Below are 22992 nucleotides of genomic sequence, written 5' to 3'. Positions count from 1 at the left end.
ATACCTAGGAATAAATCTAACCAAAGAGGTGAAAAATCTATACACTGAAAACTATAGAAAGCTTATGAAAGAAATTGAAGAAACACACACACACACACACACACACACACACACACACACACACACAAAGGGGAAAAAGATTCTATGCTCCTGGATAGGAAGAACAAATATTGTTAAAATGTCAATACTACCCAAAGCAATCTACATACTCAATGCAATCCCTATCAAAATAATACCAGCGTTCTTCACACAGCTAAAACAAACAATCCTAAAATTTGTATGGAACCAGAAAAGACCCCAAATAGCCAAAACAATCTTGAAAAAGAAAACCAAAGCAGGAGGCATCACAATCGCTGACTTCAAGCTGTATTACAAAGCTGTAATTATCAAGACAGTATGGTACTGGCACAAGAACAGACACTCAGATCAATGGAACAGAATAGAGAAGCCACAAATGGACCCACAAACATATGGCCAACAAATCTTTGACAAAGCAGGAAAGAATATCCAATGGAATAAAGACAGTCACTTCAGGAAATGGTGCTAGAAAAACCAGACAGCGACATGCAGAAAAATGAACCCGGACCACTTTCTTACACCACACACAAAAATAAACTCAAAACAGATGAAAGACCTAAAGGTAAGACAGGAAGCCATCAAAACCCTAGAGGAGAAAGCAGGCAAAAACCTCTTTGACCTTGGCCACAGCAACTTCTTACTCAACACGTCTCTGGAGGCAAGGGAAACCAAAGCAAAAATTAACTATTGGGACCTCATCAAAGTCAAAAACTTCTGCACAGTGATGGAAACAATCAGCAAAACTAAAAGGCAATCGAAGGAATGGGAGAAGATATTTGCAAACGACATATCAGATAAAGAGTATCCAAAATCTACAAAGAACTTATCAAACTCAACACCCAAAAACAAATAGTCCAGTGAAGAAATGGGCAAAAGACAGGAGTAGACACTTCTCCAAAGAAGACATCCAGGTGGCCAACCGAAAAAATGCTCCACATCACTCATCATCAGGGAAATACAAATCAAAACCACAAAGAGACACCACCTCACACCTGTCAGAATGGCTAACATGAACAACTCAGGCAACAACAGATGTTGGCAAGGATGCGGAGAAAGAGGATCTCTTTTGCACTGCTAGTGGGAATGCAAATTGGTGCAGCCACTCTGGAAAGCAATATGGAGGTTCCTCAAAAAATTCAGAATAGAACTACCCTACGACCCAGCAATTGCACCACTAAGTATTTATCCAAGGGATACAGGTGTGCTGTTTCAAAGGGACACATGCACCCCCATGTTTATAGCAGCACAATCAACAATAACCAAAGTATGGAAAGAGCCCAAATGTCCACCGACTGATGAATGGCTAAAGAAGACGTGGTATGGTGTAATACATTGGAGTATTACTCGGCAATCAAAAAGAATGAAATCTTGCCATTTACAACTATGTGGATGGAACTAGAGGGTATTATACTAAGCGAGATTAGTTGGAGACAGACAAATATGACTTTGCTCATATGAGGACTTTAAGATACAAAACAGATGAACATAAGGGAAGGGAAGCAAACAATAATATAGAAACAGGGAGGGGGACAAAACATAAGAGACTCTTAAATATATAGAACAAACAGAGCGTTGCTGGAGGGGTTGTGGTGGGGAGATGGGTTAAATGACTAAGGGGTGTTAAGGAATCTACTCCTGAAATCATTGTTGCACCATATGCTAACTAACTTTGATGTAAATTAAAAAATAATTTTCAAAAAAGGGATGTAACAGACACCATCTACTCCCCCTCAGGTTTCCCTCAGGAATTTGACAAAAGACCTGATTAAAAATAAGTAGACCATAAAATGTGTGGCCCACAAGGAATGGTACGGCCATAGACCACACCTCATACAGTGGAAACAAGCCAATCAGGAATGGACAACCCAGCACCTAGAGCTATCAAGCCAATAAGGGTAAAACCTGAGAAGGAACAACGGGGGAGGGAATGGGTGTGTGTGGAGGGGGGTGGGGGGCAGCGGCCAGAACCTTATAAAAGAAAGACCCTTGCCTATATTCCACGGACATTCACTTTCGAATGGCCCCTCTCTGTAAAGAGAGCTTTCATACTGTTCTTCTTTCTGATCTTAAATTCTAATACACTTTTACTTGCTACTCATTTTGTGTCCACCTCTTCATTCTTTGAAGTGGCGAGACAATGAATCCCAGGTATGGAGGTAAAAAATCCTGCAACACTAATGTGCACTCCGAGGAAGGGGCCCACAGCTCCATCTTTGGGGATGCCATTATCTGTGCCACCAAACTGAATTAAACGTGTGAAGAGCCTTGCAGAGCCCTCTGAATATCTCAGGTGCTCATGCCTTATGGATCCCATGCCGTCCTCAGATATATGGTAACAACTCTCCCTGGCCGCTCTGGTTCCTTTGACTCTCCCCCTCCCCTTCTTTAGTTGTGGCCCCCTGTAGGTTCAGCTACCCACTGTGTCTGCTGTGCAGGACACAAACACAAGTTCTGCAGGGTCAGGCTTTATTGGATACACTGAAGGCTGAATGGGGTCTCAGGTGCCCTTCGTCCTCTTCAGCCAGGAGAGAGCAGACTCCATAAGGGGCTCCCAGGGTTCAAGGCTGGAGAACACACCTGACCTCCTGCCAGCCAGCCCTTCAGGGAGTCTCGGGGGCTCCCTGAGTTCTGGAGCCTGGTGGGGGCAGTGGGGTTCAGAGGAGGTACTCCAGGGAGCCTCCTTGTCTCTGGAACTAGAGTGGCGACTTTTGGAGAATGGGCTCTGAAGAGGCAGGACTCTTTCGGGCAGAGGACGGCCTGGGCTTCAGGGAGACAGTGACCTGTTTTGGCGCCTGCGGTAAAGGCCCTGAAAAGCGCATAGAGTGTGTAGATCTGAGGCTCCTGGTGGGGGAGGGTGGGCCCCGGGCTGGATCTGCCCGCGCCTGAGCCACCGGTACTTGAGCTGCTGGGGCCTGGGATGCCCGGGTTTGATACCCACGGGCCTGAGCGGCCTTGCCCTGTGGACCTACTTCCTCTGGCCTTCTTTCTGGCAACAGGTGCAAGGCCCTGGCCTGGCCCCGAGGCAGGCGGAGGCCGAAGCCAATGCCTAGGCGGAGTGGTCCGGATTCTTGGCCCTGCGCACAGGGCAGTAGTTGGGGGAAGGCAAGCAGCCGGGGTCTGGTCTTGTACCTGGAGATGGGGCACGTGGGGCTGCGGGGCTTGAGACACACCAGGCATATAGGATATTCTACAACTGGGGCCTGGCCAGTTGTGCCTAGCCACAGGTGCTGCAAAAGCAGTAGCCGCAGGTCGTGTGCAATGCGGCGGTGCCCCAGATGGACCACTAGGGCCTGGGCCAGGGCTCCCGGGTCCATGAACTCTGCAGGGTCCCTCTGGCTTGCCACGCATCCCCCCACCACCCCAGGGGACCCGGTGTCCCTGTACTGGTGCCAGGGCCATGTCTGCCTCTTCCCGTGGACCCCAGGAGAAGGAAGGCTGGGGGCCGGGGAAGTGACAGTGGAGCTGGGGTGGTACCCTGGGTTGGAAGGAGACAGACGGTGAGAGTGGGGGAGAGAGTCGTTCTGTAGCTGAGTGGGAGAGGAGGAAGAAGTAGGAGGAAGGGAGGGGTATAGCTGGCGGGTGGGAGAGGAAGAGCGTGTGAGGGAGAGAGAGAGGTAATTCTGATGAAAGAAAGTGGGGGAACTTGGGAGGGAGGAAGAGTAGGGATGTAGGACCAAGTCAGAACCTGAGTCAGAGTTGTAGAAATGGGAGCCAGGAGAGTGGGACCGTGGGGGAGGGGAGCAAGGTGGGTGAGAGGGAGGGAGCGATGGCTGGGGAGGCAGAGGCTGCAGGTTGCCAGAAGACAAGTCCACAAGTTGTGAGGAGCCCTGAGGGGGGCGCCCAGGGGGTGCTGTGTTCTGTGGCAGCACCTCGTCCTTGTTTTGAGGCAACATTGCCTTGAATCCAGAAGGGACTGGGGCCTCGAGACCGGAGATTAGAGACCTAGCAGAATCAGGACAGTATCTCTGAGGCCAGACCTGGCGGAGAAATCGGGGCCTTCTGTGCGCAAGTGTGACTCCAGCCTGGTGTCGGTGCTGCTGTTGGTTGAGGACAAGGAGACACCCAGCCCTGTAGCACTAGGCTCTCCGAGTGTTCAGGCAGGCACTCGGATCTAAACTTGGCCTCTCACTTTGCAGTCAGCCATTGACGAGGGATATATGGGGATAGAGAATCAGAGCTGCCTCTTGGGAGCTGAGGGGCAGCAGTAATCATCTGGGTGGGCCAGGGAGGAAGAACACAGCCCATGGGACCTGTAGAGAAAGAACGAGAACCTAAGATATTGGGAGAATTGGTCCATTTCTGGCTCCGAAGGCTGATTTACTAAGACCCTGAATCCATGTCACCTTTGGGGTCACAAGAGCTGGCAAAATGCTCCACGGAAAGTGAGAGCCGAGGAGGAGAAGAAGGGAGGTGGGAGGTAGAATGGAGTTGGAGGAGGGGGCTTAAGGATGGCTGCTGAGATGGGACTAGAAATTGGGGGTGTTCTGGTGATGTGAGCTCTTACCAATGAGGGTTCCTCCAGGCTGTTTCGCAAGGCACTTCAGCAACTGAGGGAACCTGGGAGAAAGAGGAACAGTCACCAAACGGTGGATACACCCCCCTCTGTCCCCAGTATCTGTCACCCTAAACTCACTCTGACTCAGATTTCTGTTGGAGCCGTGCCCTCAATGCCCCTTCAGCCAGGAGGAAGTCTTCTGTTACAGGCTTTTGCTGTCCTCAACCTGAATCAAGGATTCTGCAAGCATCCTGGTTTCCTGCCCACTTTGGTTTCTGTGACGCCTCGTCACCCCTAATGCTGATGTCCTCTGGCTCAGCCTGGTCCTGGCTGAGATGGCTGAGCACACCCAGAAACAGCAATACCAGTGGGGCCAGCTGGTGAAAGCCTGTGGAAGACCGGGCTTCGTCTAAGGGGTGGCAACGCCATTGGGAGCCAGGAACCCCATTCCCTAGGGAAAGTTCTCCCTGGCATCTAGTGCCTATGTCACAAAGGTCAGGTGCTGACATAATACACTCTCCTCCTCAAGGCTCTAGGGCCTTCTTTCAGAGATCGTCAAAGGCTGGTCCTTGACAAAACTGAGGCAGACAAAATTCTTTGGGGCACTCGGTCTCCCTTTCAGGCCCCAATCCTCCCCCTGCTCTCTGCCCATATACTTTACATTTCCTACCCCTTCCTACGTCCAGGGTCCTCTCCAACCACACAGCCTATGTGGGCCAGGCTCTCCCTTCAATTTGCTATTTCCTTTTGCTTTCTGAGCAGTGCTTGTGCTCTACATTGGTTCCCCCATTTGGGATACACTTCTATAGTTTAATAACTATTTTCTTAGCAGCTTTAATGAGATATAACTCATATACCATACAGCCCACCCATTTAAAGTGTGCAATTCGCTGTTTTCTAGTTTACCCACAGGTTGTGCAACTGTCACTTACATCTAAGCATGTTTTTCTTTTTGATGCTATCTACATCTAGATAGATGATAGATATAGACATATCCTAGCGGTGTTTCTCTAGAAAATGGTTTCATTTAAGGTATCTATTTTTATTGACATATAGATTATATATATTTACGGTGATAGATATATAGATATTATAAGAAATTGGTTCATGTATCTATGGAGGCCGAGAAGTCCGAAGGTCTGCAGTCTGCAATTTAGATATCAGGAGAGCCGATGGCATAGCTACCCCAAGTCCAAAGGCCTGAGAACCAGGAGAGCAGATGGTGTAAGCTCCGGTTCAAATCTGAGCCCAAAGGGAAGAGAAAACTGATGTCCCAGCTTGAAGACAGTCAGGCAGAGAGAGTGAATTCTCCCTTATTCTGCCTCTTTTGTTCTACTCAGGCCTTCCATGATCGGATGAGGCTCACCCACATCAGGGAGGGAAGCTGCTTCACTCAGTCTACCGATTCAGACATTAATCTCAGCCAGAAACACCCTCACGGACACACCCACATTAATGTTTAACTAAATATATGGGCACCCCATGGCCCAATCAAGTTAACACATAAAATTAACCATCACAATCTACAACTGAAAGATTAGATGCCCTTCCAAGAGGCTATGATACCGGTATTAAAGGAGGCTTTGCCCATATCAATATTTCTGATAGTCTTTTTTTCAGGAGCCCTGGAGGTGTTTTTTTTGTTTTGTTTTGTTTTGTTTTTTTTAACGTTTATTTATTTTTGAGACAGAGAGAGACAAAGCATGAACGGGGGAGGGTCAGAGAGAGGGAGACACAGAATCCGAAACAGACTCCAGGCTCTGAGCTGTCAGCACAGAGCCCGACGCGGGGCTCGAACTCACGGACCGCGAGATCATGACCTGGGCCGAAGTCGGCTGCCCAACCGACTGAGCCACCCAGGCGCCCCTGGAGGTTTTTTTTTTTAGTCCAGGGCAAGTGATGATAAATTTAGGAATGAGTAAGAGTCGTGGCTTGTATAAAGTGACAGAAGGGCACTTATGGGTGGTGGGAAAGGAAAACCAGGCAAGATCTCAGGCACATCAGTTTTACGGAGGAGGAAATATATGAGTTGAGATCCAGCCTTCAAGGATCGAGAGGCTTCCTGGAACATGGGACTTTTAGTGCTAAAACCAAGACAGTTCTGGAAAAACCGGGACAATTGGTCACACTAGAACTTGGGTCTTCTTGGAGAATATTCATGTTCCCCTCGGGGTATGAGAACCCCAATCTGGAGATTGCTGTTCAAACAAAAAACGTCTGTAGTAATTTCAATTTACGCTAATGAATCTCTCCCCTAGTTTGTGCTAATTACCCTAATTACTTGGTTTGTGCTTAGTAAACCTTTATGGACTGAGTGAACAGAAGTTCTCCAAGCATTTGGCATCCAAGGTGGAAATGTGATATTGTAACGGACTTGTTTTAGTTTGCTAGTTATTTCCTGTTGTAGATATCATCTACCACGCACTCTTCCCACTCTCCGTTTTCTAACCCTGGGCAAGAACACTGTGTATTATTTCCTTCAAATGCTATATAGCATGACCCTTCCAGAAATTTGCAAATGTTTCTTAAGAGGATGGACGGATGAATGAGTAAATTGATAGTTATTTAAGAGAATTTGACCTTTGCACTTTTTTCTTGTCCTTTCTTTTCTGTTTGAGTTGTACATATGATACGGTAGGAAGGGGCTGTTTACAGAACTACCTTGAGTATTCTTGCAGAGATCATAATTATAAGAGAGGTGTCAGATAACTGCAGATAGGTAAATAATTTATTCAAAAGGGGGAAGAAGACAAATTCTAGGAGCTCAAATCAGTTTCTAGTTGCTTGCTAGGAAAATTTTATTTTATAATTTCTAACGTTTACTTATTTTTGAGAGAGAGAGAGAGTGTGCACAAGCGGTGGGGAGGGGCAGAGAGAAGAGAGGGAGACACAGAGTCTGAAGCAGGCTCCAAGCTGTCAACACTGAGCCTGACCCGGAGCGAGAACCCACGAACAGCAAGATCATGACCTAAGCCGAAGTAGGATGCTCAACTGACTGAGCCACCCAGGTGCCCCGGAGGAAAATTTTAAACTGGATTATTAAACAGAATGTATGTGAGCTCTGAGAAAGGAAACTGATGATCACAATGGCCAGAGTTGATTCAAGCAAAACAAATTGTGGAGAACATACGGCCATCTGGAAGTGGCATATATGCTGTGTCATCAGGGAAAACAATTATATCTGGCTTTTTACTTTCCAGGATGAGAAATGTGCTCTTGACATTGCCCACTAAAACACAACAGCCTAAAGTAAGCGCCAGAATACCAACTTTTAAAAAATAGTTCACACAGACGGGAAATAATTCACTCTATAGTCTCTCTCTATAGTCTAGGTATTTGGGAAGACAAAATGTGATCCGAATCCACATCATTGACTTACCATTGGAAATCATATGTTGCAGGGACTGACTTATTGCTTTCAACATCATCAGTATCCTCAAATCATATAGACAGACCTGCCTGGGAGCCAGAAAGATGTTTGATGCTTGGTCTCTGAACAAGGGAAGCTGAGAAAAGTAATGAATTAATTGCCTACTAGCATCCAGCTAAGGGGGTTAGTTTCATTCACATCAATAGAAATACTCAAATAATGTTGGGCAAAGTTCTATCTTTTTTGAACAGTGCTGGGGTGAGCATGATCGGATTTGCCTCCATGACCCTTCATTTCTTACTCTTCCAAAGTTGACTGACATATTCTTTCAAACTGGCTACTAAGGAGCCTTGTTAGATGGGAATTGAAACCTGCACACCTGTGCTCTGACCTACTGTGAGTTGCTTTTGCAGTTCAGCAAGGCAATATACTTCATCCCTAAGTGTTTGTAGGTACCCACATATACTCCTTGAGTACTTACCGCACATATTTTCCCACGTTGTTTTTATTTCCTACTTTGTAAATGAGTCTTATAACCTGGGAATGATAATAATCCCTATGTATTTTTTACGTTTATTTAGTTAAGTAATCTCCGCACCCAACATGGGGCTTGAACTCATGTCCCAGAGATAGGCAGTCACAGGCTCTTCTGACTGGGCCAGCCAGGTGCCCCTCCCTACATATTTTGATTTCTTCAAGGCATGGACTATTGTGCTGGAAAAATGTGAGCCAGCCTGTTGAACCACTATTGCTTTTTTGCCTTTTGACTCTTATTGTTCTTTGAAGTATAAAATGATACACAAATAAATTTCAGTCTACAAAAGCCAAACAATACAGAAGTATCCAGGTAAAATTTAAAAGTTCTCCTTGGCACTCTTCCCATTTTTACTCTCTCCAGGGATCTTCACTGTTTGTCCTTTACTTTTGGATTTATCTAATATCTTGAGTTTATTAACTATAATTCAGTATCTCTGCTTATATATCTCTGTTTAATCTATCAGTTACTGAAAGGGGTGTGTTAAGGTCAACTATAATTAATTTCTCTGTTCCTACATTTCTGTCCATTGTGCTTGATATATTTTTGAGGTGTGTTATCGGGTGCAAAAATGTGTTTATGATGACTGTCATCTCGTTCCATTGTTCTTCTTATCATTTAGCAAAACACAACAAACTTTAAGATAAGCCGACCAAGCTTTCTCCTCAAGAAGTTGGAAAAATGAACATGAGGGCAAAAGTGAAGAAATGAGAGGGAAGAAAGTAAAAATGATCAGGCTAAAAATTAATGACACAGAGACTTAAAAATAATATAGTCACACTCATCAGGGTGGCAATTACAGAACAGAAAATAACAAGTGTTGGCGAATATGTGGAGAGATCGGAACACTCGTGTACTGCTGGTGAGAATGTAAAATGATACAGGTACTACGCAAAACAGTACAGTAGTTCCTCAAAAAATTAAAAATAGAATTATCACATGATCTAGCAATTCCACTCTTGGGTATGTGCCCCAAAGAATTGAAAGCAAGGTCTCAAAGAGATACTTGGAGACCCATGTTCATAGCAGCATTATTCACAGTAGCTAAAAGGTTTCTACAACCCAAGTGTCCATTGACAGATGAATAGATAAACAACAATTATATACACATACAACGGAATATTATTCAGCCTTTAAAAAGGAAGGAAATTCTGATACCTGCTTGCAACATGGATGAGCCTTGTGGATGCACAAAGTGAAATAAGCCAGTCACAAAAGGACAAATATCATATGATTCCACTCATCTGAGGTACTTAGAAGAGTCAAATTCATAGACACAGAAAGTTCAATGGCAGTTGGCAAGGGCTGGGATTAGGGAGAATGGGGAGTTATTGTTTAATGAGTATAGAATTTCAATTTTGCAAGATGACAAACGTTGTGTGAGTGGATGGCAGTCATGTTTGCACAACAGTGTGATGTACTTAACGCCACTGAACTGTATACTTAAAATTCTTCAAACGGTACATTTTATGTTATGTCACAATTTTTTATAAATAAACATTTTTTGGGGCGCCTGGGTGGCTCAGTCAATTGGACGTCCTACTTCGGCTCAGGTCATGATCTCGCGGTCCGTGAGTTCGAGCCCCGCGTCGGGCTCTGTGCTGACAGCTCAGAGTCTGGAGTCTGTTTTGGATTCTGTGTCTCCCTCTCTCTGACCCTCCCCCATTCATGCTCTGTCTCTCTCTGTCTCAAAAATAAATAAACGTTAAAAAAAATTATAAATAAATAAATAAACATTTTTTTTTTAATATATAAAATACTTTTTAAAGAATAAAGGCTGGTCCTTGAAAAGATGGATAAGTGAGGCACACTTCCGGTAACACTTACTAAGAACAAAAAGAGAGTTGGGTACAAATGAAATACAGGACAAAGAAAAGGGGTGGGGGAAGCATCTAGACACATAATGGAGATTTAAAAATAAAAAGGGACACCTGGGTGGCTCAGTCCATTAAGCATCTGACTCTTGGTTTTGGCTCAGGTCATTATCTCACAGTTCGTTGGTTTGAGCCCTAAGTTGGGCTGCACGCTGACAGTGGAGCCTGCGTGGGATTCTCTCTCTCTCCTTCTTTCTCTGCCCCTCCCCTACTCATAGACTCTTTCTCCTGAAAATGAATAAACTTTAAAAAAAGAAAAGAAAAGAAAAGAAGGGGGCGCCTGGGTGGCTCAGTTGTTAAGTATCCAACTCTTGATCTCAGTTTAGGTCATGATCTCATGGTTCATGAGAGCCCTCATTGGGTTTTGCACTTGGGATTCTCTGTCTCCCTCTTAGGTCTAAAAAACATCTTTTTGCTCTATCTTTCAAAATGATGTTCTTCTGTTCTGAGGTTCTGGAGAGTTCTCTCAAGATTAGAACGCTCTCTGACTGCAAAGGGGCTGTACTTCCCGTAGACGACCTTGCTCTTTAGGAGTGCCATGATAGTTTCTTATGATCTTGAGTTTCAACAGCAAAAAGGTTCATGTCCTAGGAATGGTTCTTATGCCTCTTAGAAGGTGTGGGTCTTTTGTGCAGATCTTGGAGATGTTTCACATCAGTCTTAGCCTTGCAGTCCAGCCACAGAACTGTTGGCCTGTTAGAGTCTCTGAAGCTTTGGGTTTTACCAGAGATCCAAGGTCATGCCCATTTTGTGGGCCAAGTGTTGTTCTTGGGCAAACTGGCCATTCTCAGAGTTCTACACTGTTCTCAGGGCTGAGGAATGCTTAGATTTTTTAAAGAAAATCTCTTCTGGATAGAACTTTTGTTTTTTTCTCATTTCCTTGGAGATACGTTTCTAAGAGCATTTTGTTCATTAAAGTGTTAGAATTCCTTAATGAAATGGCTAAATTCAAAGAAATATAAAATACTAAGTATTGAAAAGGAACAGGCACTTCAGTCAATAAGAAGCCAAAGAAATTGAATGAAAGTTAAAATTTCTTCCCCTCTTCACCAAAAGAAAACTAGTCCTAGTGGTTTTACAAGTAAGTTTTACCAGACTTCAAAAAAGAGTTAATTTCTATATTATGTAAAAAGTTGTTTCAGGGGCGCCTGGGTGGCTCAGTCAGTTGAGCGTCCGACTTTGGCTCAGGTCATGATCTCACAGTTCATAAGTTCGAGCCCCATGTCGGGCTTTGTGCTGACAGCTCGGAGGCTGGAACCTGCTTCGGATTCTGTGTCTCCCTCTCTCTGCCACTTTCCCACTCATGCTCTGTCTCTGTCTCTCAAAAATGAATAAACAAAAAAAATTTTTTTAAAAAGTTGTTTCAGACAATAGGATAAGAGCAGCTAAACATCCGACTGTTAGTTTCAGCTCAGATCATGATCTCATGGTGGTGAATTTGAGCCTTGCACTGGGCCCTGTACTGAGCATGTAGCCTGCTTAAGATTCTCTCTCCCTCTCTCTCTCTCTGCCTCTCCTCCCCACTCATGCTCTTTTTCAAAATAAATAAACAAACTTAAAAAATACTTTTACTTTTAAATTAAAAAAAAAAGAAAATAGAATAAAAGGGAGAGCTACCCAGCTCATTTTATGAAGTTAGTGTAACCTTGATACCAAAACCAAATAATGACAGTTAAAAGAAAATTAGAATCTCATTTCACTTATGAGATGGCTGTAAAAATTCTAAGCAACATATTAACTATACGAAGCAGAAAGTATATTTTTTAAAAAGTAACCACAAGCAGATGAGACTTACCACAGGAACTCAAGCAAGATTTGTCATCAGAAAATACAACAAAATAATTTGGGGTGCCTGGGTGGCTCAGTTGGTTGAGCAACGACTTTGGCTACGGTCATGATCTCATGGTTTGTTTGAGCCCCACGTCGGGATTTGTGCTGACAGCATGGAGCCTTCTCTGACCCCTCACTCTCTGCCCCTCCCCACTAGCACTCTATCTGTCAAAAGTAAATAAACATATAATAAAAAGAAAATACAACAAAATAATTTAACATATTCATAGACTGAGGGAGAAAAATCATGATTGTATCTCAGCTGATGGCGGAAAAGCATCTGATAAGTTATACACCTAGTTAGAATAATAATAAAAAAAAAAACTACCAAAAACCTCTTAGCAAACAAGGAATAGAAGGATATGTCCTCCACTTGCTAAAAGTTATATATCAAAAGCCTACAGCAAATAGTATGCTTAATGGAGAAATTCTAGATACGTTCAGTGGAGGGTTAGGGGAAGAAAACAGTGCCAGCTACCACTGTTTCCTGTTAATGTAGTGTTGGAAGCACAAGCCAATGCTCTAAGGAAAGAAAAAGAAACAAGTGTAAAGATTGAGAGGAAGAAATAAAACTGTCATTTTGTATCTACTCAGAAAAGCCAATGGAAGCAACAGAGTTTTAAGACTAATAAGAAAGCTCAGCAGGGTTGCTGGATTCAAGACAAACATTAATGAGCATTTCTGTACAGCAGCCATCATCAACTAGAAAACAGAATAAAATAAAAGCATTTGCAAGAGCAACAAAAACTGTGAACTAATTAGTTCAACAAAACTGTGAGCTATTTCACTGAAGCAAGAATACACAGACCTTCATGGAGTAAACTATGCAATTAATAAAGGATATAGATGTTTAAAACAAAATGAGAGGGGTGCCTGGGTGGCTCAGTTGGTTGAGTGTCCGACTTTGGCTCAGGTCATGATCTCGCGGTCTGTGAGTTCGAGCCCCGTGTCGGGCTCTGTGCTGACAGCTCAGAACCTGGAGCCTGCTTCGGATTCTGTGTCTCCCTCTCTCTCTGCCCCTCCCCCACTCAGGCTCCATCTCTCTCTGTCTCGAAAAAGAAACATTAAAAAAATAAAATAAAATGAGAGACATTTCATGTTTTTGGAAGGATTGACTCAAAAGTATAAAGATGGCAATATTACCCCAGCTAACTCATTTACTCAACAAAATCTCAATCAGAATTTCAGTTGAATTTTATAGGAACCCAATGAGTTTTCTCTAAAATCTATATGGAAGAATAAGGGTCCAGAAATAACTAAATCAACCTTCCAAAATAAGAGTAAAGAGGAGAGTTTTATCATTCCAAGTAGTAAGACATGCTATCAAGTCAGAACAATAAAAGCAGTGTGCTGTTAGCTCAAACACAGACAAAAAGATCAGCAGGACAGAATAGAGAACTCAGAAATTGGCTTTTATACGAATATGGGAACTTATCATATAATAAAGTGGGAGCTACAACTGAACAGGAAGAGAGAATGGACTGTTCAGCAGATGATGTTGGGATAACAGTCTCCCTATAAGGAGAAAATAAAACCGGCTCCCTATATGGAGAAAAATAAAATGCAATCTCTACCAAGCACCACACAGAGGATGCTTGAACTTGTCAGTTATCAGATAAAGGCAAATTAAAGCAGCCCTTTATAGCTCTCCCACCATAAAACTGGGAATCTGGTTAATATCAGGTGGTGGTGAGCACGTGGGGCTCTAGGGTCCTTTGCAGTGCTGACTCGGCAACTGTTCCGGATGATGGCACTCTGGCAACACTTAGTCGATTAACCCAGCATTCTGGTCCCAGACCTATGTTGTTTTGTTTTGTCAATCTTGCATAGATCCACAAGGACACATGCAATGGTATCATGATGGCATTTTTGAGGTGATGATGAGTTGGCAGCAATCTGGATGTCCATCCCGGGGTCTCTGGGTGATCAAAATGTGATGGGTGCGCACTGTGGGGCATCCTGCAGCAAGTCAGAAGAAGGGGCTTAAAAACATAGGATTGGACTTCCGGTAGTGGCAGCGGGAAATGGGTTACCGGGCGGTGTCTAGGCCTGTGCCGAGGGGAATCCAGCGGGAATTGGATCCATCAGAACCGTCACTATGATGCCTGTGGGCAAGAACAGCAAGATGCCGCAGCACATTGACTGCAGGATGAGGTGTCTCCTGCAAGATGGCCGTATCTTCGTTCACACCTTCAAGACTCAACAAGCATTCGAATTCAATCCTCTGTGACTGTGATGAGTTCAGGAAGATCAAGCCAAAGAACTCAACGTAAGCAGAAAGAGAAGAGATACTGCTTTGGAGGGGAAAGCCTGGTCTCAGACGATAGTAGAGGGACTTCCTCCCAAAGATACTGGCATTGCCCAAGTGCCACTTGCTGAGCTGCCGGGGGTCCAGGCAGAGCTGCTGTCAGAGGAATCCAACTGGTGTTCCAGGGCCCCAGGTTCCTACAGGACTTGCTGGACCAGTCAGAGGGGCTGGTGGGGCACCCAACAGGTGGTGACCCCGCAAGGAAGAGGCACGGTGACAGCCACTGCAGCTGCTGATACAGCCAGCACTACAGGGGACCCAAACCAGTGTCTGCCTGGCCGTGGGGGTCTTCCCCCACCTATGGGCCAAGGGGCACCCCCTCCGGGCATGATGGGCCCACCACCTGGCATGAGACCTCCCATGGGTCCCCCAGTGGGGATCGCCCCTGGACGAGGAACTTCAGTGGGCATAGCCCTCTGGGGATGTGGGCCCCCTCCCCTGCGAAGCAAGGGCCCCTCCCCTGGGAATACACCCACCAAGACCCTAGACTCATCATGGCCCCCATAAGTTCCCTCGCTATTTCCTGAAAGGCTGTACATGGTCCTTTTACTTCCTTTTGGCCTGTGAAACTAGTTCATAATAAACTCTTAAGATTATAAAACAGAGGCACCTGGGTGGCTCAGTCGGTTAAGCGTCCGACTCTTGATCTCGGCTCAGGTCATGATCTCGCAGTTTATGGGATGGAGCCCCGTGTTGGACTCCCCAGCTGACAGCGCAGCGTCTGCTTGGGATTCTCTCTCTCCCTCTCTCTCTCTGCCCCTCCTCTGCTCACTCTCTCTCTCTCTCAAAATAAGTAAATAAATGTTTAAAAAAAACCACAAAGAGGGGTGCCTGGGTGGCTCAATTGGTTAAGCGTCCAACTTCGGCTCAGGTCATGATCCCACGGTTCGTGAGTTTGAGCCCCGCGTCAGGCTCTATGCTGACAGCTCAGAGCCTGGAGCCTGTTTCCGATTCTGTGTCTCCTCCCTCTGCCCCTTGCCCACTCATGCTCTGTCTCTCTGTGTCTTCAAGAAAGAAAGAAAGAAGAAAGAAGAAAGAAAGAAAGAAAGAAAGAAAGAAAGAAAGAAAGAAGAAAGAAAGAAAGAAAGAAAACCCACAAAGACCTCTCGTTAGGATGGGAAGACATGTGCGTAACCCATCCAAGGCAGAACACCACAGGGCGTGGGGCCACCTTCCAAGTCCACCTGGCTGCCTGGGCTCTCATCCCAACCCCGTCACTTACTAGATGTTTGACGCTGGGTGAGTTGCGTCACCTCCTGATACCGGTTTTCCCATCTGTAAAATAGGGATGTAAGAGTCTCTTTTTCTTAGAAGTTTGTCCTGAGAAATAAATAAGAGAATACGTAGAAAGTACTTAGCGCAGTGCCTGACCCAGAGTGACCTAAACGCACCGAGCTTTGAGGAAACTAGCCAGGGTGTGGTCGGTCACGCGTCAGTTAGAATACCCATGAAACAGGGAGACATGGGCTCTCGGCTCTGTGGGGTTTGCAGAAATCTTCACGAACGAAGGGCATAACCCAACAGGCGAAGGCAGCTTTTCCCTGGCAGAGCTGGAGGAAGATATTCCAGGGGATGGAAAAGCACTAGGTTGGAAATAGGAGGCCTGCTTGGGGGGATGGGGATTAGTGCCCCGGGGCCGGAAGGTCAAGTTCATTGGCAAGGGGAGGAAAGGTCCTTTTAGGGATGTGTGCAGGCACCCTTCTGGCAGAGGAGGAGGTTCGGGGCCCTTCCATTGGCTTGAGCCTCAAAGCTGGAGTCGGGCGACCATCGCAAGACTACTGCGGGGTCAGGCAAGTCTCCGCGAAGGGAGCTCCCTTCCCACCATCCTCCGGCCTTCTGGAGCGGGGGGGCCTCCTCCCAGGACTTGGCCACTCCCAACATCCAGTACCCCCACCCCGGAGCCCGGGTGGGAGGCAGGCAGGCAGGCAGGCAGGCAGGAGGCTTCTCGCGGGGGCTGTGCCGGGTGGGCGGTTTTCCCAGAGCAAGGAGTGAAGCGCGACTGACTTGGCGCCAGCTCCCTCAGATACAGACATGGTCGGCTGGGTGACCAGCCTGCCCAGTTAGCCCGAGCCCGGGGGCTCCCTCAGGCACCGTGCTCCCGTCCTAGGGGCCGCAGCACCACCCTCCAGGGGTGTGGCATGTCACGGAGGGAGGTCAGAAGGCCACCAGCCATGCCAGGAGTGGGGCAGACCCCGGCAAAGGCCAAGCTGCGGCTGGCGGCAGGCACTGGCAGGAAGAGGAGCCGCCCGTGCGGGACAAGGCAGGACCTGTGGGAAGAGACAAACTGGAGGGACCAGATGTGGAGCAGAGCTGCCCCCAGCTTAAGAGGGGCCAGGGCTCCCGGCAGGGTAAGGAATCACTGGCCCTGTGGAGGGAGCGGGGAGGCAGGAGGGGAGGGGCTGAGGCGTCACCTCGGCTGGCAAAGCCTCACTCGGTATGACCGTCCCTTCCCAAGAGGGGGACACTGGCACCCGGGACTCCACGGCTCCACACTTGGGTGGTTGGGATAACCGAGCTGGTCTTACCCAGAGCGCAGCTCAGAGAGCTCCTTTTTCCTTCTCTGCTGTAGCTGCCTCTTCATGTCAGGACCTGGCTGGGCAAGGATCAGCCCTGTAGAGCAGGGGTGGCTCTGTGCTCCCTGCGGGCCCAGGGCACCCCGACAGCAGGATTCAGACTTGGCCGTGGGTGCAGCAAGGGCTAGAGCGTTAGGAAGAGTAAAGGACTCTCAGCTTCTGGGCTGCCGTCTGACCCCAAGTGAGACCCTCTCTCCATTTCCTCAGCCATAAAGCAGGGCAGGACTGAGAGTGCACAGAGAGAGAGCGTGAGGCCCTCGGGTCTCTGCTGTCCGGCGCATGGCTGCTCACACTAGAACGTTCTTAGAAACCAGGGGCAGATGGGGATCCAGTCAGACCCACTCACCTGGGGTCCTCTCTGCAGAGCGAGGCCAGTCCCGAGAACGCTGCTCGGGAGCGGAGCCGGGTGAGGACGCTGCGCCAGGCCTTCCTGGCCCTGCAGGCCGCTCTGCCCGCCGTGCCCCCTGACACCAAGCTCTCCAAGCTGGATGTGCTGGTGCTGGCCGCCAGCTACATAGCCCACCTCACCCGCACACTTGGTCGGGAGTTGCCTGGCCCCGCCTGGCCACCCTTCCTGCGTGGACTCCGCTACCTGCACCCTCTGAAGGTAGGCCACGAGCTCAGGGCCTCAGGGGGTGGGGTTTGGGATGGACTGGGCTTAGGCCCCCGGCCCTGAGCAGAGCTGACACCGGGACCAGCTGCTTCCTGCTCTCTCGGAGGGAGAGGAGCCAAGGCTGGCTCTTGGGACTGCGCTGACCTTGGGTGTAGTGGGGGTGGTGATTGGAACTGACTTCACGAAAATGCGGTTCCTCCAAGAGGAGGGAGATTCACAGAGTCCCAGGACTCTGGGGTGCCTAGCGGCAGGGGAGAAAAAGGAGCGGTTTCCGGGGCTGGGGCCTGGGAAAGGAAACCGCACCAGGAAAGCCCTAGATTCCAGGGCATACCACCCCTTCGTACGACGCCTTGGTGTCCCCTGGACTTCTGCCGTAGGAGGGATCCCCCTCTGGGAGAACAAGGTCTGAGAAAGCCTCATTCTAGAAGCAATCAAGCTGGGGTCGGGGAGGAGTTTGGGGGGTGCTTCCTGCATGCACCACCTCACCAGACCAGGACCTACCTTTGCGGAGCCTCGGTTTTATCAGATGTGAAAGGAAAGAGGACGTGAGCTTTATTTCTCCTTCCGGGGCATGAAACGAGACCATGAATGAAAAGTATAATTAACAACATTCACCATCGCAATAACGGCAGTAACATCACTTGGGTGCTAAAGTGATGTCAGGAGCTGGGCTTAGCGCTTCGGCCATCTCTACCTTTTAGTGCGCACCAGATCCAAATGAGGATTGCTTTCTAAGTGAGGAAATCGAATCTCAGGGAGAGTAAGTGGCTAAATGCAGTTTGAACCCAAAGGCGTCTGACCTCAGAGCCCATGCTTACAGCCACCAGGCAGGCCAAGGGGACGTCACTGTAAGTTGCTGCTTGCAGAGTGTAACTGTTACAGAGGAAGGGCCATGCTTGCCCTCTCAGGATAGATACAGCACTGTGATGGGGTCCACCTTGTTTTTATAGAGGATACTTTCACTCTCTCTCTCCCTGAAACACAGTTCTGAAACGTCTTGAAAACTTGAGATTGTTTTCTTCCATGCAAATATAGCTTAAATGCAAGAATTCGAGACTCCGTGGGGGCAACTCTGAAATACTGATGGGGGCATAGTCACTTCCTTAGCTGTAAAACTGTGAGCAAAGTAAGGCCCTTGCACGTAGGAGGTAATGGATACATGTGTTGAGAAAAGAACAGATGAGAGCTGGTTTAGGTCAAGAACTTGGGCAGTTTGGTGGGATAGGATAGTTTGCTGGGGGCAGTGCCCCTTCGACTCCCCCGGTAAAGGGGCTGCCAAGAGGAGGGGAGACCTCAGGGCAGAGTAACCTGGTGTTTTGGGGGTTGTCCACACTCCTGCTGGAAGAATGGGTGATCTTGGGAGGTCCCCAGCTTAGACGGACAGAGCAGCACTGATAAGTGTGGCCAGAGGCACTTGGGCGGGGGGCTGGGCAAAAGAAGAGGTCGGGACCGGTCAGTACCAGGAGGAACTTCTCCTTGCCCTAGTTCTCTGCCCTCCCCACTGCCTAGCCCCTGCCCATTGCCAGCACTGCCATCCACCTCCCTCCCCACTATCGGGGGGCTCTGTTCAGGGCCCTTGCTCTCCTCGAACAGCTCCTTATGGCCACCAGGCTCAGGTGGTCAGGAGAACGCATGGGGCCATAAGTGGCGGTGAGTCCGAGACCACTATCAGAGCAGTGATGAGGGAGGGCTCGGGGAGGGGGCTAAGGAAGGCCATGTTTGGGGTGCCAAGGACTACAAGGGGCTGTAAGAGTGAGTATTACTCACTTACCATCCCCATGTCTTGCAGAAGTGGCCCATGCGATCTCGTCTCTATGCTGGAGGCCTGGGGAGCTCTGGCCTCGACTCCACCACAGTCACCACCTCAAGCCAAAGAACAAAGGAGGCGGAGGCTGGGCCCCAAGTCTCTGAAGAGGCACACGCTCTCTTTCCCACGAAGCCACTCTCACCAGCTCTCGGGGACAAATGAGTATCACACTTGCCCTTTTCTCCTAGACTACAAGTCGAGCTTAGGGACCTGGATTCTCTCCCAGCCCTGCCTGTCTTCACTCTGACTCTCAGCCCTCGGATCAGACGGACTCAGGTTCAGCTCGCAGGTTCCAGCATGCAGACCAGGCGAAGCTGTGGGCCCTTCAATGGGAGGGGACTCAGAAGCACCAGCGGGGGTGGGGGGGGCACAAGTGCTCATCTGGGCACCCGAGGCCGGGGGGGTGACTTCTCAGTGGCTCCTGCTGTGGCAGCTGCCAAGGGAAGTGGGAAAGGAAGAGGTTTGGCTGGGTTGGAAGTAGAGTTAGGGCACCCTCCCCCCCGCCCCGCTTTTCTCCCCTAAGCTTCCCACAGACACTCGGAGAATGCAAGGACAATGACAACGCTGTGCAGGTGCAGAGGTAAAGGCCTAGGACGGCAGCAGCTGCGGGTGCTGGTGGGAAAGTCTAGGGCCAGACATGTGCGTGTGAATAGAACTGGGCCGGGTCACGTGGCCAGATCCTGGTGACACGGGGACCTGTCGTTACCGCTCCACAAACCCTTACCTGATGGTGAAGAAGCAGCAGGGAATTTAGGAGTCTTGTCCGCATGACGGTCTCTCCTGCAGCCCAGCATCACTACACTTCCTCCCTCTCTGGGCCCCGAGACCTTCCACTCTTTTCTTGGTATGACTTACATTTACAGGTTAAGCTAGAAAAACCTAAACCTACATTGCTTGCATTCCAGTTTCCACAGAAACTTTTAGATGGTCCCAGCTGCCTAGTTTGAGACGATCTTATCCCAGAGGCAGGCCTATCTACCGGAAATGAACCAGACAGCACCTTGCATCTAAAGGATATTGATGGGCCTGATTACATCCTTGAAGGACCTTAGAGAGAGAACAGATACCTTTTCCAGAGGATGATAATTACAGCCTTCTCTTTCCATTATGTTAGAAACCCAACTTCCAGGACAAACAAGATAGGCCTGGGTTCAGTGGGTTCTTTGTATGATTTTTGGCCTGAGGTCTCACTGGCTCTGGAGTTATTTCTACCATCTGGCTACAGACAACTGCCCCAGAGGCAGCTGTGCCCCACAGGCGCTGCCCTCCTAGGCACTCCTTAAGTCTTGCCACGGGGTGCCAGAAATCTGTTAGAGCTTTAGTGGAATTTCTCTCTGGCTCTGAAGAAATAACTTAAGGACTAATCACAGAAGTCTACACATACTGAAAGTAACTTTCCTTTCCAGATCAAGTATAGCTTCAAACCCAAAGGCACCTGAAGTCCAGACAGAGAAGTAACCAGCTTTTTAAAAAAATTTTTTTTAACATTTATTCATTTTTAGAGACACGGAGCACGAGCAAGTGAGGGGCAGAGAGAGGGGAGACACAGAATCCAAAGCAGGCTCCAGGCTCTGAGCTGTCAGCACAGAGCCCCACACGAGGCTCAAACTCACAAGCCAGGAGATCATGACCTGAGCCGAAGTCAGAAGCCCAACCCACTGAGCCACCCTGGCGCCCCCAGAACCAGCTTTTTGTTAAACATCAGTGCCTCAGAGCAGGAGGGGATGGGCCAGGCCGACCCTGAATGGGGTAGACTTAGAGCCACCGTTGCCACTGTGAGACTAAATGAGGTTCTGGGCAGGCCGGGAGTGGCCAGAGGCCTGGGCTCTGAAATGACGAACCACGGCTCCTCCACAGGGCTGGCCAGGGCCTCAGGGGAAAGGGGCTGAGGGGTGACTCAGCAAGTCGGGGTGGAGGCTGAAAAAGACACACAACACGCCAGCCACAGGCTGCATGGGATGTGGGAGAGCGGCTGATCTGTGGCTGGGAGCCACGGGGAGAAGGTCTCAGCCAAGGCCGAACTCGTAAATCTACCAGGTCCCCACCGCGGGGCCTGGAGAGCTTGTGCAGAAGCGCTTCTGAGCAGCTGGGTGAGGCCAGGCAGGGGCAGGGACCAGGTGCGGGTGGGCGTGAGCGCAGTGTTCTCCACGAGACCATAAAAGTCCAGCTTGAATATCCTATTTTTAAAGCCAAATAGCAATGTCTTCCTGGTTGAGTCTGAAGGTGGCTGGAAGAGGAGCCAAGCTGGTGGCACAGTCTTTTTCTGGGGACGAAACTGGGAAAGCTGGTTTTAGGTGTATGGAGGCTGCCCCAGCCCACCCTGCTCAGACTCGAGCCTTTGCCCAGCAGTATCAGACCCCCTCCTGTGCCTGAGCCCGTAGAGACAAGGACAGCAAAGGAAGATGAAGCTGGCGGAGGGTGGCTGAGGAAGGACAAGCGCCATCCCATCGATACAAGTGGCTTAGGCTGCCTCAGGCTCTATCCGGGCAAAGCTGTTTTCCTTCGTGCCCAGGCCAGTCTGGGGTCCAGAGGCCGTGGCCTCCAGCCAGAGAGCACCCAGCACAGGCCACGTTGCCAAAGGGCTCTGAGAAGGCAGGCAGAGCCAAGGGAAGGACCGGAGCATGAACGGGAAGAGTCAGGTCAGAGACTTGGGTCCACAAACGAACCAGAACCAGGAGTTCTCTGCCTCTGCCGCAGACGAAGAAAACACCTGCTCACTGGGGAGACTTTTTATTCCCCCCAGGTCTAGGGGCATGCGGTAGGCAAGAGTAGAAAGAGGCAGGTGAGACTCGGGTCCAGAGACAGCTTGGTCCCCTGCGAACAGGGGTTATGTGGGAAAGAGGCTCCAAAAGGAAACAGAAGCACAGAGGACAACACGTCACTAAGGTGGCCTAGCTCAGGAGTCAGAGGGATGCCTGGCCCACTTGGTTAGCTTTTCCTGCCTGCCCAGGTGCCCAGGACACGAGGTGGGAGGGGAGGAGGCAGTGATGCTAGGACGGCTTCCCCAGAGTTGGATGTGCATTATGTTTCCTGATGAGCGGCAGAGCCGCAGGGCAGAGGCTCGGGCCATGGGAGAGGGAATGGCTAAGGAGAGGGTAGAGACCGTCGATTTACCACTTGGGAACTAGGTAATTAAATTGCAAGATCTGGTCTTCTCTGAGAAATTTCTTTTCTCTTCCTTTGGAAGGCGCCTGGCTAAGTCACATGCCACCGTTCTCCCTCTTTTGTGGCACAAGCCCTAAACTCAGGGCACCTGCAAATTTGGCATTGTAGATCAGGAGCTGGCTCACTGGCCACAGCGTATCAAATCCAGCCCACCTCCTCCCTCCACCCACCATGTTCCTGTAAATAAGTTTTTGCGGGATTACAGTCACATCCATTTGTTACACATACTATGGCTGTTTCCTGATACAGCACAATTGAATAGATGCCATAGGTTAAGCCTAAAATATTTATAATCTGGTTTTTGAAGAAAAAGTTTACTGACCCTCGCTCTAGATCATAGGTAC

General features: G+C 48.6%; 2 protein-coding genes and 1 pseudogene across 11 annotated transcripts; 2 read left to right on the top strand and 1 right to left on the bottom strand.

Moving 5' to 3' along the window:
* Window positions 1-2527: 2527 nt before the first annotated feature.
* PRR30 (proline rich 30) lies at window positions 2528-19539 on the bottom strand. 10 transcript variants are annotated; one of them, XM_045054811.1, is made up of 6 exons: window positions 19448-19539; window positions 18178-18237; window positions 15713-15810; window positions 4712-4961; window positions 4583-4635; window positions 2528-4328 (listed from the first exon to the last, which is right to left on the bottom strand). In XM_045054811.1, exon 6 carries the CDS (start codon window positions 3969-3971, stop codon window positions 2772-2774), a length of 1200 nt encoding a protein of 399 aa, XP_044910746.1. In that variant the 5' UTR covers window positions 3972-4328; window positions 4583-4635; window positions 4712-4961; window positions 15713-15810; window positions 18178-18237; window positions 19448-19539; the 3' UTR covers window positions 2528-2771. The 10 variants fall into 10 exon arrangements, with proteins under 10 accessions (XP_044910746.1, XP_044910744.1, XP_044910745.1 ...); XM_045054809.1 differs by lacking the exons at window positions 18178-18237; window positions 19448-19539 and adding an exon at window positions 17410-17548; XM_045054810.1 differs by lacking the exons at window positions 18178-18237; window positions 19448-19539 and adding an exon at window positions 17016-17433.
* Window positions 14018-14977, top strand: LOC101101048 (annotated as a pseudogene).
* On the top strand, window positions 16629-22647 carry TCF23 (transcription factor 23). Its single transcript, XM_003984401.6, has 3 exons — window positions 16629-16838; window positions 17428-17670; window positions 19466-22647. The coding sequence occupies exons 1-3, from the start codon at window positions 16629-16631 to the stop codon at window positions 19643-19645; spliced, it is 633 nt and encodes a 210-aa protein (XP_003984450.1). The 3' UTR covers window positions 19646-22647.
* Window positions 22648-22992: the final 345 nt, after the last annotated feature.

This window comes from Felis catus, chromosome A3 (assembly GCF_018350175.1).
Source record: "Felis catus isolate Fca126 chromosome A3, F.catus_Fca126_mat1.0, whole genome shotgun sequence".
Taxonomy (NCBI): Eukaryota; Metazoa; Chordata; class Mammalia; order Carnivora; family Felidae; genus Felis; species Felis catus.
This window is presented reverse-complemented; position numbering and strand designations above follow the sequence as displayed.

What these genes read in the sequence shown, in the direction of transcription:
- TCF23 (XM_003984401.6), top strand. Translation starts at nt 16,629, where the DNA reads ATGTCACGGAGGGAGGTCAGAAGGCCACCAGCCATGCCAGGAGTGGGG. An exon ending in GGGCCAGGGCTCCCGGCAGG is followed by an intron (nt 16,839 to 17,427) that starts GTAAGGAATCAC and finishes TCCTCTCTGCAG; the next exon opens with AGCGAGGCCAGTCCCGAGAA. An exon ending in GCTACCTGCACCCTCTGAAG is followed by an intron (nt 17,671 to 19,465) that starts GTAGGCCACGAG and finishes CATGTCTTGCAG; the next exon opens with AAGTGGCCCATGCGATCTCG.
- PRR30 (XM_045054811.1), bottom strand. Translation starts at nt 3,971, where the DNA reads ATGTTGCCTCAAAACAAGGACGAGGTGCTGCCACAGAACACAGCACCC.